The following is a 21,367-nucleotide window of genomic DNA, read 5'->3' as shown; positions in this document are numbered from 1 at the left end:
ATGTTGCTTGCTGTTAGCTTCTGGCTAACAATTGTAGGCCTAAGGGAAAGTTAGAATCCTGTAGTGCAACGGTCATGCAAGCAATAGAGAAATAAGATCAAATTGAACTGTATAAATATTAATTTCAGAATATCAGTGTGCCATAGTAACAGCAGCCTTTGGTATCTCCACCTCTCACCTCTACTGCTTAACAGTGATGATCATAATAATGGTAATTTCATAATTTTTTACATTTAGGGCATTAACTCCCTTTCCCTATAATCTCAGACCATACATATTGTACATATTTGAAAAGAAAATTTTCTAGACATTCTGTCTACCACCAAAGGTGCACTCTAGTAATAAAATATGTTTAATGGGCACCTATTATATCCTATCAGGTCAGTCTAGGGTTAACGGTGTCATACCAAATACTAGGATGCTAGAGATATTCTAAAGAATCTTAAAAACACCACGAGCTAACTTTTATAGAGCGGCTTTCTAAAATTATGTCAAATTAAGTTGCATTTTCTACAAATTAAAAAAATTGTTTTGGATTTTTGTATCACTTTATGCCGAAAATGGCATATTGTACCAAAATCAAACTAATAAAGCAAATATCAGTTAGTTTTACATAATATTCTTATCCAATACATTCCGAGCTTTCCATTGATGTGCATATTGTCATAGTTTACGTAATACCGGTAAAACAGTACATGAATAGACAACCAAAAATGTGTTAATAATTGTCCCATAATCGCTATCACTACTGTACATGTATCGATGTATCGACTTGTGGTTGGTGGACAGACAACTTCGCCTGTCATTTACATTTTAGCTCCTTCGTGTGAAATAAATCGGTTTATTTACGTCTGCTTACGCACGCCGGCTTTGCGCTAAGGCTACATCAGTAATCACCATGGCCGTAAAAGAAGCCTTCATGAATTTGTCTAAAAATGTAAGTAAAGCTGATTTTTTTTTAATATTTGGTAGCACGAAGTATTTTTGTTATACGTGGTTACCAACGTTCTGGAGCAAATTGGAACGTTAAACCATGCCGGCTTTCTAACTAAATGACAGCCTATAGGTTCACACAGTTTCCTTACAGCCTGTAGCTGTATGATGCCGAGCCTCTAAGGAGAGATGGTGCATCATACCTGCCAACTCTCACGCATTGGGCGTGAGACTCACGCAATCATCCCAAAAAAATGAAAATGCGTGAGATTTTTGCCCCAATTTTCACAACTTTATATATACTATCATTGATACATCAACTGCCCCAAAACCAAATCTCACGCAATGCCCCACTCTTGGGTTGGCAGGTCTGTGGTGCATGCACCAACAGCTTTATCAGTTACTCAGCTTGTGTTTAGTTAACTTATTGAGCATGGACTGCGTTTGTGTTGTTAAGAGTTTTACTTTGTTTTTACCCTGCAGAAATGAAAATGAATATACAAAAAAATGAGCTTTGATGATACCGCAGTAATTTAAGAACTTGTAAAGATTATTTTAGCTGGTCTCTGAAAAAAAACAATTTTTTCAATTGTTCTTCTGTTTGATAGTTTTCAAACTGCTTGTAACTTAAATCGTTTGAAGTTTATTTGGTTAGTTTTAACCGGGAACAACGAGGCAAAGCTATTGTTTACTTACCATTACAATATGTGCAGTTTATGATATAAGCTAAAATAAACAATAATATACAATTAAAATTAATACACTAATTTTAATTGATGCTGAAACATTCTGCTACAGCTGAGAGTAAGATCGCAAAGACTTTTGCCCATCTATGCCAAGGGAAATATAATAGAAGTTGTTTTGTTAGAATTAGGCTGTTAGTATAGAAGTGATTGTGCTCAAATCTTATAGCTAAGATGATAAGCTAGCTCTCTGGTGTGGTTAAGTTTTTAAGGCATTCAGGATCAGTAAATTGCCAGTGTTGTAGTAAATGAAATAGTCTTAATATTGTTTAGGTCAACTGATCAGTTTAACCGTTGTATTCCTAATACTTCAGAAATAGAGAACTTCTGATTTAGTTTGTTCAAAGAATAGTGCAGGTGCATTGCCTATGCTCTATTTACTAAAGTAAATGTGTAATGTAATGTTGTTTAGTCTTTGATTGTTATCGATGGTCGTGTAAGAGAGTTAACTTGCTAGCCACTGTTTATTGAATAAGTTACTCAAGATGGTAGAGTGAAGCCCGTCACCATGGCTCTGTACAACACAAGAATAAAGAATGCTAAATAGGGTGTGAGCAATAAAACAAAATGTACAACAGAACTAATATAAAACACGAAGTATGTAAACATGTGAAACCACTATAATACATTGTCAATTGGGTGGTGGGGTTTGGGTAGGGTCAGCATGAGTGATGTCACAAAATGTGAGCAAAATATCCTTGGTCAAGGGAAGGATGACTAGCTGCCCCCACCAGCCTCTTTCTTCAAAATGAAAAATGAGCAATTGCTACATCCAAATTTACCCTGTATACCATTTTATTGCCACTTTCATTGCATTGTTTGCAAAAACTGGATTGCAAGTCCAAGGAATAGTTTCACCGATCTACTAGACAGTGTTCCGTATGGCAGATAATTGGTTAGGTCCAACTTTACAATTCTCCTTGGTCGCAATGAACCTCACTCCTTGAGTTGGTCATGCCAGGTTGTTCAGGGATTTCTCTTATCCTTGATTAAGTGAAATCACATTGCAGCTCCTGAATGAGTGCAAGTGAAAGCAAAACCCTGTAAAAATTCTTTCAGGCCATCCATAGATTAACCTCTTACCGTTCCATGATTAGCAGACTATTTTTACATATTTTGTAGATAGTTCCACATATCTTAGCCAATATTTATATGGCCTTGTTGTTGTGACACTTCAGAGCTAATTGTTCTGTCCATTCATTCAGTCCTTCCTGGACGATAATTTAAATATACATGTATGTTATATAGTCTAGACCAAGCTACACTCACTTTACATATTAATATAATCATTAATTTCACTGCTAAAACCAAGTGAGATCCTCAACAAAATGTCCATGGCTTACAATCACCTCTACATGCACAAATCTTTTGACATGTAAAACATGAACAAGTATTTAACCCCACATAGAAAATGGTATTCAGCATACGACATCCAAAATTTTTAATGCAGTAGTGTCAAGGTGGGTCGAGTGATACTCGCTTGCATTCAGCTAATCTGTTTACATTTTAGAGTCTCTCACGATGTCTACTCAGCAGAGGATTCAAAACTTGTTCATCTCTGAAACTGGTAACTATCATTATGTCAACTCTAAATGATCTGTATTGTTCTTTTATTTGTGTTCTCTTTTTCTGGCTGATTTTGACAGTTTATTATTTTCTCCTCGCGTCAATTTAATCGCAATTTCTGAGACCTTTTTTAGTAGTTTTAAGGGTGAAAATGCCCCATTGCTTCTTGTTCTTTCCATCTGTTGGTTACAATCCCTAATCCTTAAACATTTTGTTACCAGATTTATTTTTGACCTTGATAGAAGTAAATATTGTTTTAAAATCCACCCAGGTTTCTCAATTTTCTACCCGAAACAACATTATTTTTTCTTCAGAAGTTATTAATAGAAAACAGAAAAAACTTGTTATTAAGACTGCTAAAACGAAAGATTATAATCAATAAATATTAAACTACAGAAACCTACCCGGTTTAGCTAGTCAAGTTATTTCCAGGTATTATATTATGCTTAAAGTTGCTAAATTTGTTCCTTTTTTAGCATCTATCCTATAATTTTATTTGATTACATTTTTATAGTTATTATTTTAGTGATGTCAGTTTATATGGTGAACTTATGGCATTCAGAACATATGTTCATTTTGTATCACACTAACTGTATTTCTCCAAGATTTTCTGTACATGTCATGACTAGAGTGTTGGAATAGGTTAACTTATACTTCACTTCTGATGTGACTCTCTTTGCTAATGCCACTACATATTCCCTCCCTCTATTGTATACACAGGTAAGGTATTGAACCTGCTATCTTGTAAGTTTTGTAGCAAAATGGGAATAATTCGCGCTACAATTTGTTTTGCTTGTTTGTAATTGACAAGCGCTGGATTGGGAGCAAATTGTGTACTCACTTTCTAATTAGGCAGTTGTTTTATCCGTATTTGGGCTCATCAGTAGAGTATAGCCTGGCACGGGGAGACAAACCCTAGACAAGATACTTGCACCACAGCATTTGAAGGACTTGTCTAGCACTATTCCAGAGTACATAAGCTGTAAAACAGCAAACTCGGGATGCTGCCATAGAAATAGTGCTGCCCGTTAGAGTGTTCTGCCAATTAATACCAGCATTGGTAGCGATGCGCTCAATCTCCAGATAGCCAGCTATCTCTATATGCATGTATGTTTAATATATATATACATGTATGTGGCTGGATATTATATAGAGCCTATATACATGTATGTCTGTGTAAAAGGTTTTTAGCTCTAAAACTTACATTTTGTAGACCAACACGGACAAGGTATGTTTGTTGCATGTTTGTGCTAACACGTAACTCTCTATGTGTTCCTCAGTTGAGTGCTTTTCGTTGTTCATACTGCTTTACAGTTCTAGCAGAGCATTTACTTGACAAACTAACAAGGAAATATCGTTTACCTCTAATCTTTTGTCTGAAACTGTAGTTTCTTTGACTTGTAGCATTTTCTTTACAGAATAAAGGTAATATTTATTTATCCTTTTGGACCTTCTTCGTTGGTGCAGTCCCAAATTTAAAAAAACCCATTCAATTCTTATATATGGCCATGCTAAATACCCGTCTACTGAGCGTCATTCAGGTCTATTCGTCACACTATGTACTCAAAACCAATGTTCATTAGTTGCATTTTATAGGTAAACTTACTCCGTTGGCTCAGCCATTAGGGAATTATTTACCTCTTGTTCTATATTGATCTTTGGATCTACCTGTGTCAAGAAGGTTGTGCAACTTCTTTAATAAATTACCTACTTGTGCGTGATTGGACAACTCCTTTCAATGTTAATTTTATTGATGACAATTGAATTGGCTTTCAGTATTTATATAACGAAAGCCTTTTACTTTTATAACCATAATTCTATAGCTGTATCTTATATTGTTTTAGTAGTTTATGCTCTCGCTGTACAGTTTTTTAAAATAAGCAAAGTGAATTATTGGATGGAAATTTCTTAGGACTAGCTCAGCCATTCTTGTACATTCATAGGTATTACTAATTGGCATTTAAATAACTTGTTCCATCTTTCTTTACTATAAAAGACTGAATATAACGAAATATTGTCATAATAACTGCATTATTAAAAGTTTTGATTAGAAAGTGAAATCCAATATGAATAACCTTAGGACAGGAAAATTTTATATTTAGGTGGTCACCTTAATCAAACTGGATAGATTAAGTTTTAACATGTAATAGTTTATCAGCAGGTCGCTATGAGTTTCCTATATGTTTGTAATTTTTATTATAAGTTTAACAAATGTCTATTCGTTAAACTTATAATAAATATTTATAATAGACGTTTGTTTTAGGTATTTAACAAATGTCTATTTGTTAAATACCTTTAAATCTATGTGTTGAAATCATATAGGAAATGAATTTGTGCATCTGACCAAGGCCAAACTATTACCGCAAAACCTCTAATAGAGCACCATGGCACTCTATTTTTAACCCTTCTCTCATAGTGATGGTCAAATAGAGGTGACATTCAATTTGAGGTTTTGCGGTATATGAACTACTCACAGATAAATCTATAGATTCTCAATTGACAACCATGGGATACCCAAATCTCTTGCTAACCAATTCATGTAGTCATCCTTGCCTATTTCGAGCTATTCACAGTGTGGCTCATGCAGATCTGTTAAGAGAGACCACCTAAATTAATGGGTTAAAGTTTGTGAAATTAGTCAGTTTCCTTCGGAAATATTAATTTAGTAAAAATTTGAAGCAGGAGTAACTTGGTTGTTTCAGTTCAAATTCTGTTTCTGTATTTGTATTAAAATTACAAGTTTATCTGGCAGGCTGGCTTATCTAGTTTTTTTGTGAAGGCTCTTAATTGAGACAAATACGATAATATTTTTAATTGTTCTATGGTTTTGGAATGGAATAGCTTTTATTTTTTGTAATCTTTTTAGATCATTCCCATGTATAAAGACTGTATTTTCACAGGTGTATGTAGGCTAACGTTCAGAAAAACCTGTGAATTTAGACTCTCTTGTTGTCCATGATAGTTTTTAGTTCATCGATTAGCGGGACCGTTGCTTGGGCCTCAAAGTGTCAGCTTCACTCCTCCAGATAGCCAGCACAAGTTTTGACAACTATGCAATCGTTATTTATTCAATATGTTGTCTTTTAGAACCTCAAACAAAGTATTGCATTAGATAACAGTTTTTAGGTTTATTATTCAAGGAACTGTCTATAAAAGATGAAAGTGTGGTAAGTCTCACAAACTGATCAGTTTGACAGAAAGAGGTGCCAGAATGTTAAGTTTGGTGCCTCTGCAGCCCAGAGTGCTTGTTTGAAACTTTATCATTGTCAATGCAATGTTCCCATTGTAATATGTTCGCATCCCCTTAATTTAGCAGCAAAACACTTCGCATTGGCCTGATTAATTTTGTCTTCTTGTATGACATTATTAACTAACTTGAGAATTCATTAGGTAACTAAATTTTTGCAAGTTTAATAGTTAGGGATATACTACTTGCTATTTTCCCATAAAAAGACTGCACAGCTTCATTTTAGCTATGCAGTTCTCAAAGGAGGGACAACTTAGAAGAGTGATACGGTAAAATACCAGGCACAAGGGTTTCTCCTTGAATCGAATTAAAATGTATAACAACAAAATAGTCATCATCATTTATTTCCTATTTTTGCTTCTTTAGCCCAAGTGTGATGAGGTATGTTATGACTTTTGTGGGCCGCTGTCACTGTACCCTCTCGATGTCTGTTAATATGGTGTACACCCTTCTCGAACAGAACATTATTTTGTGTCAATAATCGCCGTGTGTTGTGGCCGCTGACTGTTTACTGTTTGCGCCATCGTACGTTTCTTTTAGTAGTTTCCTAATTATGTCAAAAATGGTTATATAAAAGGGTATGAGTGGTTCTGCAAGAGGCGTATTAATACTCTTATGCCAGGATTCATAAATCTATTATATAAACGGCAATCTGTGTGTGTGTGTGTTTGTTCACCTTATAGAGCGGTCTTTCCTTTTTTCGTTTTTGTATCTTGTAGTACGTTTAGTATGTAGTACGTTTCGTTTTAGAAGTCAATCATTAAATGGGAGATTATTGATCTAGGTCATCAGTTTATGCTTCATACAAGCTCACTTGTATAGGATAAAAACATTTATCATAACTATCTTATAGTACTCATTGTTGCGGAAAAGCTCTATATTCTTGTAAATTTGTCAAACTAGCGTAATAAAATATGCACATTTTTTAAATTGAGCATACTTTTATCTAAAAGAAAAGTTTTAAGCTCATAATAATTTGAAACTCATGAAAAACATTTCAATCTTCAATTTTCTCACAACAAGCGATCACAGACGTTGCGCACCTATAAATACAAACTAGTTTCTGGGCATGCTCTAGATATTTACACATAAGCATGCTAATTTCGTTTTATGTATTTCAGCTGAAAAGAAGTCAAGTAGTATACCTCACCTAGAGGGAAATCAAGGGTATATCTCATCTAGAGGAAAATCAAGGGTATATCTCATCTAGAGGAAAATCAAGGGGTATATCTCATCTAGAGGGAAATCAAAGGGTATATCTCATCTAGAGGGAAATCAAGGGGTATATCTCATCTAGAGGAAAATAAAGGGTATATCTCATCTAGAGGGAAATAAAGGGGTATATCTCATCTAGAGGGAAATCAAGGGATAATCTCATCTAGAGGGAAATCAAGGGATATTTCTCATCTAGAGGGAAATCACTGTGTGAATCTCCATTATAGTGAAGTCAAGAGGTGTACATCCAATAGTATGAGTTGAGGGGTATATCTCATTTTCAGACTAAGTGTATTATAATATAAAACAGCAAGATATATTTACTACATATCAACTCATTTTAGATGTTTTTGTTTTATGATCGATTAGTAATAAATGATGGAATAAATTTATCGTTGTAGAAAGCAGTCGGAGAAGACTTTGATGTAAACTCTGTTTATTCTGTGTGAACCGCGTTAGTTTTGTACACGTACATCTTGGGTTGATTTTTTGTTTGTTTGTACAAAGTGTACATCCTCTTCCTTTAGTCATTCAGTTTTTGTTTGACACGCTTCCAATTATTTGTGATTGTCACTAAGTTGAACAGCGATTTGGTATGAGTGTTAAAATATGCAATTAAGAACATCTGTCTTATTACATATTTGCATCTTATTACATGTTTGTGTTATATTTAGCTCAAGATCCACTTAAGATGTTCATGTGGTGTTTCAATTCAATTTGTAAAAAGTAATTTGCAGTACAAACTATTTGAGGTCATCACAAGACAAGCTTGCATAGTCAAAGAATAATTGGGCTTGTTGTGGTAAGGTGATCAAGCTTGACCTGGTGACCAAAATGTTTCCTATTTGCTAAAAATTTATTGGTTAAGAAAAACTCTTCAGATTTTTCACTTTTAGTTAGCTTAAGTTATCACTAATGATGTGTGAAAACCCGAGGTTAGTCCCCTATGTCCACATCTATACCGATTATTTAGACAACTTTTCTACCAGCTAGTCCTCATTGGTTGCTAAACATCTCTATATTACCAGCCATAGCTAGTATAACATCTTTTGTTTTTAATAGAATCATAAAACAGAGGTCAGCGCTAAACATTCTGTCACTGCTTCTTCCTAAATGAACAACTTGGGTTCTTGCCTACTTGCGATGTCTTAAGGATTTCACTTCACTCACTCTAGGGAACTATGTAGTTCATATATATTTTTATAGGCACATTCAGCGACTCCCGTCTCTCAGCCTGCGGGCAAACAAGTTGTGACCATGATTCCTGGCGATGGTGTATGGCCAGAGCTTATGCATAGTGTCAAGGATGTGTTCAAACTGGCTAATGTTCCCGTTGTTTTTGATGAAAAGATTGTCAGGTTGGTTTTGATGGTTCAATGTGCATTTAAGATGGCCTCGTTTATATTGGCAGCTGTTCATGCGTACATATATGTAATATGGACAAAGCGTTTGGCTTTGTCAAATGTTTTAGTCTGCAATATATGGTTTTGCACCTGAACACTGCTAATGAAAAACTGAGCAATGTTCCTGCAAGGTTTGCGCAGTAAATTTGTTAGCTTTTTATTTGTTCATTTGTAAGAACATCATGTTTTTGGTTTCAAGTGACACTGGGAAAGATAAGATCTAAAATGACCAACTGCTTTTGTTTCATAAAAAATAAAAATGGCAAAAACCTCGAAAGGTCATCGAAGACATGGTGTGTCCCCTGGCAAAACTATACCCGAACCTGCTATTGAGTTGACAATAAATGGCAAAATCCCAGTCATCCGTGCATAAATATGAACGGAAACAATGCATCCAACCAAACAAATTCTCATACTACTGACTTGTTCATCATCAATAGTAGTATGCTCTAATTCAGGGAAGCTACATCGCTGTTTTATTTTATAATAGAATGAAAGAGATAGTTTTGAGTCGTACAGACCCTATAGTCTGTAAACCTTTTATAGCGAAGTTCAGCCACTACAAAGTTGCTCAAATGAAGAATTTATGGAGGCAGTCAAGAAGTCTAATGTGTGCATAAAGGGCATCATGCAGACGCCCACCAGCAGTGGCAAGGGTGAACTTGAATCAGTCAATATGGCTATGAGGTAGGAGTTAGTGTAATTTCTGAGTTCAACGCTGCAACTTTTGAAACTATAAATTATTGAGTTGGATTAGCTCTTGTGTTTTATATCAGACTGCTCAGTCAGATAATACTATTATATCAGACAGCTCAATCAAATAGTACTTTTTATATCAGACTGCTCAGTCAGATAATGCTTCTTATATCAGACTGCTCAGTCAGATAATACTTCTTATATCAGGCTGCTCAGTCAGATAATACTTCTCATAAGTGACCCTCGTTACCACATTTTCAAGATCGCAAGGTTTACATATGTATTTTATACAATATTTTGGCGCTGATTTTCATTCTTTGAGATCAAAATTACAAGACACATTTTCACATATTTAAAGTACACTTATTGCATTCAGGAGTTTCTCAAGTTTTTTCCTTTTGGTTTCAGAGTAATTAAGTCAATGTACATTGTTCTGTTGCTTACTGTTTACGAAATAGCTAACTTTTATTACGCTATTGGACATGCAGGGCATAATTTAGCCTGTAAAATTTGGGCATGTGGATGTTTTATATAATGCAGTCTTTTAATTTTATATATCAAAACTTAACAATTTTTCAGCGTTTGTTGTGTTCCGGAGAAAATTAAATAAAATGCATTGTATTTTTGCTTATAAGAGTATCTGCTCCACCATACGGCCGTCAGGTCGTTGGGCAGTTAGGTTTTACGAAACAACTATCAGTGTTTGAAAAGTTCCTGTAAATGTTACAATTGTTTATGCAAGTTTCTTGCACTCTTTAATAAGCATCCAGCAGCACTTGCCAGTTAACAATTATATAATTTTTTTATAGGAAGATGCTTGATCTCTACGCCAATGTAGTGCTAGTTAAAAGTATTCCTGGACTCAACACTCGGCATAATAACGTAGACATCATTGTAATAAGAGAGCAAACGGAAGGAGAGTACAGGTATGGAACCTCCTGTGCTGGAGTCCGATTTGTTGTTCTCCTTATTGGGTAGTTGCCAGGATGTTCAGGTTACGTTGAATGTTCTGTAGTCTGTTGCATTTGTCTTCATCTTCTGTCTTAATGAAATATTCTTCATTTTTCTCGTTTTTGTTGTTAATGTCATAGTTAATGTTTTTTTAAAAATCCTGTATCAGGTTTTGCCGACTTTGTGCATCACAGTGATTGGTTGCTTGCAGCTCATTGGAGCACATGATTGGTTGCTTGCAGCTCATTGGAACACGAAAGTGTAAAAGGAGTTGTAGAGAGCTTAAAAATAATCACCTCAGAGAAGTCGAGACGCGTAGCCAAGTTTGCATTTGATTACGCTACCAAGCATGATAGAAAAAAGGTGACAGCCATACATAAAGCGAACATCATGTGAGTACCATTATCCTCATATTACGACCAGATATTTTGCACGAGAAGTTGTCTGTTCCTGAAGAGCTATACTCTTTGAGTAGGCTTTTGCCACAGTATTTTGTGTTCTAGGCTTTGAAAAGCTTAGGTTTAAGCTATGGTTGGGTTGCCATGGACTTTAAAATGCTACCCAAAAGTGTGTAAAAACTGAAGCATACTGGTGGCAGAATTAAAAAGCTTTGGGAAACGCTTGTACCATTTTTAGCTTTGCAGCAGACGCCTTGTGAAGTACACTATAGGCATCAATAATATTTTGTTCTTTGCATTCATACAAATTAGTTGTTATTATTATGAGGGTAGGAACAATTAATCTATCTAGGTCAAAAGGGCTTCACGTTTTTCTTCTGTTCACTCGCTACAACGAGTTTAAATGCAAAAATCCGGTTACTGCGCATAATCTAAAGCAGAATAGAGTTGGCAGCACTAGAAGGGTTTATCTGTTAGAAGCTGCAGCTAACTGATAAATACTACTTTCCAATGATCTGTTATGTACATTAACAATCTGTGCCTAGCTAGGCAAAGAATGGCAATATTTATCGTGTCCATCTACCATACACACGTACTCAGGGAGCTTTAGTTCACTAGAGACAGTTTAATGAATGCATTTCATGAGCCGATTTTAGACGATATACAGAACATTTTTACAGTAAAGCAAAATAGCTTGTTATCCTCGGAGCAAGTCGTATAGTTGTTGACACTTAACATGAGCAAGGTACAAGTAAGTCAGTCGTCCGAGTTTGACCTCTAATGGTGCATTGTAGGAAGTTGGCGGATGGGCTCTTTCTGGAGAGCTGTCGTGAAATGTCTAAACTGTACCCTCGTATACAGTTTGATGATATGATCATTGATAACACATGCATGCAGGTAGGTTTTATTGCTAGCCCTAGTGCTATTGATAACACATGCATACAGGTAGGTTTTATTGCTAGCCCTAGTGCTATTGATAACACATGCATACAGGTAGGTTTTATTGATAGCCCTATTGATAACACATGCATGCACGTAGGTTTTATTGCTAGCCCTAACACATGCATGCCAATGCAAATTACCAGAAAACCTTTAATTGATTGTCTCCTCTATTTGAACGCCACCTCTCTTTGAATGCCACTTCTATTTGACCGCCACTACGAGAGAAGGGTTTAAAAATAGAGTACCACCCTCTATTTGAATGCCAACTCCATTTGACCGCCACTCTGACTATACTTGATCTTTATGAACCCATACTATCAAGTGATCAGAAGAAGTGTTCACAAACTCATATTAATAATGGATCGTTTACATTAATAACAATTAGAGATGCCCCGATTCTAAATTCACCAGCCGATTCAGATACCGATCCGATATACCGATCCTAATTGAAAAATAATCCGATTCAGATACCGATTCAGATCTTTTGTGTTGCATTGATAGTAGCTCATTTTATTATGCAAATACAAACATAATGCAAAGAAAACATGAATATTATTGTATTTATTTGTTTGCATTTATGGAAAAATATATATACATATTCACATACTGACATACCGTGCATGTAGTAACAAAACAGTCCATGTTTCTTGTAATTTGTAAATAAAGGTAATTACTGTTAGTGGTACAGTTCTATCTGTAATAACGAAGTCCCTCTTCTATTGTTGGATGAACTGCTGTGTCTGTACAAGTTTAGAGCAAATCAATGTTTCTTTTAAAAACCGTTAGTGATTCAATTATCTCAGTAAGACGTCTCTTTTCTTCCATCATTATCTATGTAGCCGAGCGTACTGAAGGGGATTCCCTTGCAACAGATGTTGGAGGACAGGCTACATACCGATACGCCACTGGGGTTACCGTTTTTTGTACAATACAAACGATCCATTGTATCGTCAGGATCAAGAGAGTGATGGATAACTTTATGCATCGACTGTTTAAATTACTTTCATAATGCTAGTAAATAGAAATATTACACTGCGTTCTTGTTTCCCACTTTTGTTATCTTGTTCGTGATTGCTTGCAATAAAACCTATCGCTGTAATTGGGAAATACCACACTTTTTGTTTACGTTCTGGCTAAAAAGTTTCCTTCGCTGTGTTGATCAGGCTATAGACATGAAATAAATTGTGTGGCAGGCCTGAAATTCATTAAGTAAAAGTAAGAAGCTTACAGCTGATGATTTTTTATTAGTATAACAGGCTAAAATACAGTTTTCTGCTAAATGGTTGATCTGTAAAAAGTATCGGAAGGTTCAGATTTTTTGAGAAAAGATCGGCCGATACCGATTCAGATACTTGACACTCATATCGGCACCGATACCGATTCCGATACCAAAATCGGGGCAACTCTAATAACAATCAATTTTGTCGTTGTCCAACTCCAAAGCTTTTTGCTTTTTTTCGTTAAAACTTTGAAAGCAACACCATAAAAATAATCAATAACGGTCTCACTCTAATAGTAGTTCCTCGTTTAACGCGGTCTTGATACTCCGAAGTACATATTTAAAAAACGGTTTAAATTTATGATGGTAGATTAACTTTGAAAGTAACGCCATAGAAATAATTACTAACTGTCTCAGGCTAATATTAGTTCCTTGCTTAACGCGATCTTAGTACTTCAAAGAACATGCATATGAAAACAGTTTGCAAGTTTGGGCCAAAGGTTACGTCTAGCGAGCAAACTTTTACGCCTTGAGTTTGTGCTTAATGCAGCGCTTGAAAGTTTTGCTCCACCAAAAAATTGTTTGGATGCTAATATCGACAAGTTTATCAGTGCTGAAGAAAAATTGAGGCCAGAAAACATTGTGAAAGGTATTGGACAACTAGAAGATGTTCGTTCCATCGAAAGCAACAATCAGAACACAGCTATCCGAGCAAACAATGGAAATATTTTTGTTTTAAAAAAGTTAATTCTTGTTTTTGCATGTAATATAAGTATGATTCATTTATGTCACTTGTTCATAAATATATATTTGTACCATTTGGTAGATTATCATTGTATAACTTATATAATTGCAAATTTATAGCGTATTATTTGATAGTATCATTGCAGTTATCTGATCTTACAATCGTTGGATGCTCGTAACTCCCCTTTTATTACACATAAAAAGCTAGTTTTTGCTGCAAACTGTAGCAAACATATCAATGAGTGCAATGAGCTTTTATGCAACATTGTTAAATATAGATATAAAGGAAAAATTTCTTCAAATTTAGAATGAAATAAAAATTTAAAATGCCAACTAATTGCAAAGAAGGACACAACCTATAGTATCATCGCAGGTCAATTGCAAGCAATAGATATCAACTGGTAGAGATATCTCTCGGTTTCTCAATGCATAATTAATGTATTTAAAGATCTTTGACAAGTTGGAGGTAAGTTAGCAGATTTATTGCATCCAAAAGGTATAATATCGCTCCACCGGAAAAAAAGAGAGCAAAATATAGGCGACATTGGCTTCACCCGTAAAAGGGCTAAATTTGTCTTCCCAAAATTTTGAAGAGCCTTTTGAAAAATAAACTGCCAGCCTCTATTTGAATGCCACCTCCATTTGACCGCCACTATAGAGGAAGGGTAATAATAGAACAAAATAGGGCAAATAGAGCACTATGGCGTTCAATTAGAGGTTTTGCGGTATATTTTAAATGCGCTATAAAAACGATCAGTGGTGAATTTATTTCAAGAATTAGCTTTTACGTAGTCTAAGTTTAGCAAAGTGTTGGTTCAGGGGTCCAATGGCCAGTTCGAGTGATTGAGTATTCTATATATACAGGTACGGGTTCTACAAAGTAACTCACCAAACGACTATGTTTGCATTTGCAAACGTTGTCATAATATTGTTAACATTTTGGGTCTATCTAACAGTTTGTACTTGCAGTAGTAGCAATTAGGTATCCATATATTGAACTAAAGTTTTGTTTGACAAAAGGTCAGTCGGGCATTTGTCTTCTAAATTTCGGATAGTAAAGGAGTGCTGCACGGGTATATTCAATTAAGTTATATCATTTAAGTATCTATTTTCTTAGCGCTGTTAAAGAGTAGAATTTACCTACCGCAGTGTCTCAACTAAAACACTAGTTTTTTGCAAATGTTTTCTCTTGGAGTCGTCTTACTTTTTGATCGTCTTAATCTTGTAGGAGTAAATGCTTTACATTTTATTTTTTTCAGCTTGTCTCCAATCCTTACCAGTTTGATGTGATGGTCATGCCTAACTTATATGGCAGCATTATAGACAATCTGGCAGCTGGATTGGTTGGTGGTGCCGGAGTTGTGCCCGGTGAGAGTTATAGCTCAGATGTCGTTATGTTTGAGCCGGTAAGACAACTCCTTTTATTTGTGTAAATATGGACTATCTTTGAAACAAATTGATGGTTTTTAGGTCCATGGTATATAAAACTGCTTACCTAATCACAGTAGTGCTAAACTGTGTCGACATACCCTAGATATATGTCGACACATATACCCTGCTTGTCATCATATATATATACCCTGCTTGTCATCCTCAGTAACAGACCACATTGATATAATTAGCACTGACATTCCTGATGAGAGCTAGTCACCCTGCTCTATGTTGCACATTAAAGATAAACTCACACAAAATCTTAGTTGATTTCATCAGAAAGTATCGATATTTTTTCATCATTTGCGATTGTTTTCGTTGTTTGAGATGCTCTGATTGCTAGAATGTTTCAAGATTATTGCGACAAAACATGATCGTGGTTGAAGTGCTCAGATCAAGGGAAAGTGTGATTATGTCTATAGTTGCAAAGAGACTGACAGAATAGAGACGCGTAACGCCGGAACTTAGCATAATAGCCGATAGCAACGATAGCAACTAATGACAATTTGCACATTTTTCCTTATCAGTGTTTTAACCGCACTCAAGTTTTGTCTAAATTAGCCTTAAAACATTTTGGTTGTTATATCACCTCAAACATAAAAAATTATCGCAAATGATAGAAAAATACTGATACTTTCTGATATAATCTACAGAAATTTTGTGTAAGTTCATCATTAAATAGAAGCCTAAAATTCTCAACTGGCCCTTGTTCTTGTTTTGGCAAGAAGCTGGTTGTGAACGGCTCTTATATCTGTTTGGTACGTTTGAAGATGCAGTTAAACACTTTTCAGGTTGAGTCAGGTCAGTATATGAGCCAATCATAGTCTTTTCTGCTGTGGATTTACACACTTATGAAAATAAAAGATTATCGTGTTGTATTATGTCAGCAGAGTGTTATGGCGCAAACACTGATCTCAAACATTTACCGTAAATAAAAAGCTCTCAACTTGAGTCAGTGAAATAAGCTTGAGCGCCTTTGTCTTGAGAAACACGTAAATTACTTTAGCGTATTTCAGGGAGCGAGGCACTCATTCGCTGAGGCACAAGGAAAGAATATTGCCAACCCGACAGCAATTTTGCTCTGCGCTGCTAATATGCTCAAGCACATGAATCTCGAAAGACATGGTTTTAGGATTGAGTCAGCTGTTTACAAAGTCATCAAGTCTGGAAAGGTTTGATTGCTTTTCCTTTGTCACTCTTTCTCAGGATGTTTTCCATCATTTTTCATTATCCCTATTTCATTCCTGAATATTTCGGTGATGAGTCCAAGATTTCGGATGGTAAACAGAGAGTCGCAAATGTATGATATCCAGTTAGTTATTTGATCTACATCTGCGATTGCCATTGTTACAAGACCTGCTCAGGCATGCCAACTAGCAAATTCCACTAATTAAAAAAATGCCACTAATGCCCAAGCCACTTATAAATTTGAAGCGAAAAGAAGACTTAAGAGCCATTATTGTTACTAGTATGCCATTACGAGTGTGCCATGAGAGATCGAGTGTGCCATGAGAGATCGAGTGTGCCATGAGAGATCGAGTGTGCCATGAGAGATCGTTGGGTGTAACAGCTATCTGCACTATTATTCTAACTTTTAAACTTTAGATCGTGAGGAAAATGTTTCGTGCGGGTCAAATAAATTAAAAAAAGTAAAATGACTATAAAGGTTTAGATGTAAATGCAAAATAATAAGCAAGTAATAGCTAAATTAAGTCAATTTTGCTAAGATTACAATAAAAAAAGATTTGGTAATGATACAATTAATATGAACTGAGAAAACAAAATAAAAATCCTGAATATGTGGAATTAATAATAACAATTCTTGCATAGAAGTGTGTCTGTTTATAAAAATTTTCGGTTCCAGGAGAAGCTATCCATCAAAACTACGACGATATGGAGACAATATAATTGTCTGCGCTAGAAGATTCGGCCTTGACCCCAGATATAATAATCGAACCTTACGAAAAATAATTTTAACAGGGGCATCGTAATGCATGGCCGCATCGGTAAAATAATCAGCATGCGCTATAGCTGGATGCACCTACAGACGACATACGACCAACTTTGAGAAATATATATATATAGACTAGTACGCTGGCAGTGTACCATGAGAGATCATCATGTGTTATAACATGGTACAGTTATTGTTAGATGCAGAAGGTTAGTTTAGTGGTGCAGTGGTAGAGTGCTTGCTCGAGAATCTGAGTATCTGGGTTTGATACCCATGAGGCGCACTCCTTTTTTCCAACGCATTTAGCGTTGCTTCGAACGCACGGATGTGGCTCTTATTACCGTGAAGGTTATTATGAGGTGTTCAGGTTTATATGCTACCACTTGTTTTCTGTTGTGATGGTGTAGTGTCATTAGGCTTACTTATATTGTTTGGTTACCGGAATTCCAGTCCTCCGATGTTGATTAACGATTACGCACACACCGCTCTTTAGTTTTATAAACTAAAGAGTGGCATCCATTTTCTTTTATCACACGGAGGGAACCACTAGATGTGCAACAAAAACTGGCTTGTTATGTTATTAATCACTAGCCAGATATTCCGTTAACACTCAATACTAATGCTATCAACTTTAATAGCGCGTGACTACCGTAGAGCTAGGATATAACCCTAGTGCTGGGATAATAGCGAACATAGGAAAAATGGCGGACCATAGCGGGCTTCTGATGGATTAGGATTCATACAATGAATGCTCTGTTGGATCTTAGTATCAGTGCATAGCCAGCCCCTAGTTTCAGACTACATTCAAAGTAAGATAACTTATTATAAATAATACACAATGTATAGTGTTTATGATTAAATAACTACTAATATAGAGTGTTTACGATTAAACAGCATATAATACCTCATTTAATTATATGCGTAATTAAAATGCACTTCTTAATTATGTCACTGAAACGTTTTCTTTTTAATGCAGCTAACAAGCTCAGCTTTAAAGCACATAAATTACATAATTTTAAGAAAAGAGTCTTAAAAAAGTATTTTAGTCTTACATTTTATTTGTAATTCATATTGATTACTTCAACTTCAGCAGCTCACCGTCATAGCTAAAAGCAATACAATAAAATCTTTCTCTTACAGAAGATTCTAGAAACAAAGAAATGTTTGTTTATTAAATTAGCTACTCTTGATATGTAAGGATCTTATAGGAGCGCTGGCATCCCTTAAAGCTACATTTTGTCATAACGTTTCAAACAGGCTCTTGATTTTTTAGTATTTATTTTAATATTTGTTGAGCAGTTCACCGATTTAAAAACATAAACGTCCACGAGCCGATGTTTCATTGTTATCATAAAGATATTTCTGTCATGAAAATAGACATTTGAGCTCCAGAGCCCTCTGGTATGTCATTGCCTACCAGCCAATGAACTAGTCCATTAGTACGAATTTTGAATAGAAATTATTATACAATTGAGGGCTGTACTTGCTGCTATCATCCACATGCGAATGTCTAAAAATATCAAGCTGGTGTAATCTACATTGTGAGTACTATGTTGATGACTTACAGCTTAGCAAATGTTTACAATGCACTTAGAAGCGCATTGTAAAATGTATGACTTTTTGAACCGAAATTGTTGCCAACGAATCTTGGGGTCACAATAGGTGACTGTACAGTTGTACGCAGTCATCCAAGCTGTTGCCCATTTTCTTTGGAGTCATTCTTTTTTTATTTCCTTTGTAATAAATACATGTTATTACTTGCGCGAAAATTAATGTAGGCTACATTATTTTTGCAGCTATTTTTTCCATCATGTTTTTTGGTAAATAATTTATTTTGTTCATTAAATTATTTTGCAAAGTGATGCGCAAGCATTCTACGCAGAAGTCTTGATTTAGTACCTTTTTTACAAAAGTACGAGGTACTGTATTGTCAGGGTACTAGTACATATGAAAGGAGCTATCATTGTTACATCTCTGTCAGCATACATGTGTACTGTGATTGTAGGTGAGGACTCAAGACATGGGAGGTTATGCCACGACAAATGAGTTTGTTGCTGCCGTCTGCAAAGCTCTATGAACACACCAGCTGCCCTCCGATATAGCATATATTTGTTTATTTATTCGATGTGAATTTTCTCGATAGTGGTAATATTTTATTGTCGTTTTAATAACTGTTTTCAAAAAGTTCAGAACAGCTAGTCAACCTCTGTTATGTTTTTTGTATTGGTAACGATTCTTTGTTTTACAGTTACATAGCTGCATGTTGGATGTAATATCTGTGATAATCTATCAATTGGAGTTCTTTAAATAAAAACTGAGATGTAACACTAGGAGGAATTCTAAAACAGTAGCAGAAGTTACTTGTACCTGGTCTTACAAATGCTAGAGTTGTGTCACCATGTATGCGCTGAATAACTGCGTCTCAATGGTGAGATTAACTTTGCGCTACCACAATCTTGTAGGTAGTCTCAACATTTTGTATAACATTTTTTGCCTCGAAGCTTTTGCTTTCGATTTGCAGTTCTTTTGTATGCAGTTACTACTGAATGCCCGGAATTATCTAGCATTTTAGCAGGACTTGTAACAAGCTTTCATTTCAATAGACAAGTGAACATACAGTCATATTTTATACAGTAGATAGACTACTCTGCTCCGTTTCAACCATCATTAAGTATTAAACTATGATTTTTAGTAGTTTAGAACCACGCTTCATGTGGTGTTAGATGTCGCAGCTAGAAGACAATGATGTCTGCGTATGTCATATTTAGAAGGCTCCATATTATAATGCAGTGTAGTGTCGACAAGCAATTGAAAGTATTTATTGATTAGTAGTGAGCCTTGCATTGTCCAGGATTTCTTCTCAATTTTACTCAGATAGCCTGCAGCACGCGTGTAGATTTTCAACGCAAATTCTTACTGCGCTTTTATGACAACAATCCATGAACAGGTTCATTGACAGCAATTGCCCTTCACGCTTGTAAAGGTACATTCTTGAGTTTGTAATCAGACCGATCATGGCCCATTTACATTACAGTATATGGAAAATGTAAGTTATAAGATTACCATTGAGCCAGTGTTGTTTGGAGTGAACCTGCTTTTCTTGCATATTAAAAAACGGGTATTTAAGGTCTGGTACTCAGGAACTGAAGGAGTTTAGAAACCAAATATTTTGGGCCACCTGGTGGAAGGCACGGAGCATATGCATGTGAGTTTGGATGAAATATGGCCAAAAATGTGGAAACATATAGCGCAGACTAACAGACAAACACTAGCACAAACCCAATGGCAAAGTGAAATTTATTAATATAGTTAAATGTGCTGTAATCATTTATTTTGAAAGTTGTGCAGAGGACACTGAACTAAACCTGATACTGTGTTTTATCACCTAAAATCAACAAGAATATATTTATGTAGTCACAAGATCTTCCTAAAAATTATTTAAAGGTTTGAGACCAGCTTACTTCCAAATATGGTGCTGGGTCATTTTTTTATCTTAGATCTTAATATATATTAATGTAGGCTATATAGATATTACTATGTAATTAATATTATATACATTAATATATGTATACTATATTAATAAATATATGGATGATAAATATAATATATATTAATATAGTATTTACTAATATATATTATTTTCACAGTGTCGGCCAGTATCACGAATGGTGTTTGTACCAGTACCATGTCAGATTATATTTGTGAAAGTTCAGTGAGGTGAAAAGGTTTCCTATTAAACCATTTTAAATAAACTTGCTTAAGATTTCTTAAATAATTATGTTCTTATTCACAGTTTTCTACGATTAAATACCCAATAATTTATTTAAATAAGTCAGGACTGTCAAATACTGGCAGATTACAGTTATCTTTTCTTTCTAGGACAGGCGCTCTATCAAGTGCTTTGCTTTCAGCCTGCTACATTATGCTG

General features: G+C 35.3%; 1 protein-coding gene across 2 annotated transcripts; it reads left to right on the top strand.

Annotated features, from left to right (window-relative positions):
• The first annotated feature begins 908 nt into the window (after nt 1-908).
• On the top strand, nt 909-20,034 carry LOC137407235 (isocitrate dehydrogenase [NAD] subunit beta, mitochondrial-like). Of its 2 annotated transcripts, XM_068093839.1 has the most exons (11): nt 911-937; nt 3,187-3,243; nt 4,456-4,470; nt 8,911-9,062; nt 9,654-9,794; nt 10,613-10,729; nt 10,997-11,146; nt 11,947-12,049; nt 15,317-15,463; nt 16,505-16,660; nt 19,445-20,034. In XM_068093839.1, the coding sequence occupies exons 1-11, from the start codon at nt 920-922 to the stop codon at nt 19,514-19,516; spliced, it is 1,128 nt and encodes a 375-aa protein (XP_067949940.1). In that variant the 5' UTR covers nt 911-919; the 3' UTR covers nt 19,517-20,034. The 2 variants fall into 2 exon arrangements, with proteins under 2 accessions (XP_067949942.1, XP_067949940.1); XM_068093841.1 differs by lacking the exon at nt 4,456-4,470 and having other exon boundaries at nt 909-937.
• The last annotated feature ends 1,333 nt before the right edge of the window (nt 20,035-21,367 follow it).

Source organism: Watersipora subatra, chromosome 10 (assembly GCF_963576615.1).
Source record: "Watersipora subatra chromosome 10, tzWatSuba1.1, whole genome shotgun sequence".
Lineage (NCBI taxonomy): Eukaryota > Metazoa > Bryozoa > Gymnolaemata > Cheilostomatida > Watersiporidae > Watersipora > Watersipora subatra.
Note: the sequence above shows the minus strand (reverse complement) of the source record. Positions and strands in the feature narration are given on the sequence as shown.

What these genes read in the sequence shown, in the direction of transcription:
- LOC137407235 (XM_068093839.1), top strand. An exon ending in TCAGTCAATATGGCTATGAG is followed by an intron (nt 9,795 to 10,612) that starts GTAGGAGTTAGT and finishes ATTTTTTTATAG; the next exon opens with GAAGATGCTTGATCTCTACG. An exon ending in CAAACGGAAGGAGAGTACAG is followed by an intron (nt 10,730 to 10,996) that starts GTATGGAACCTC and finishes GGTTGCTTGCAG; the next exon opens with CTCATTGGAACACGAAAGTG.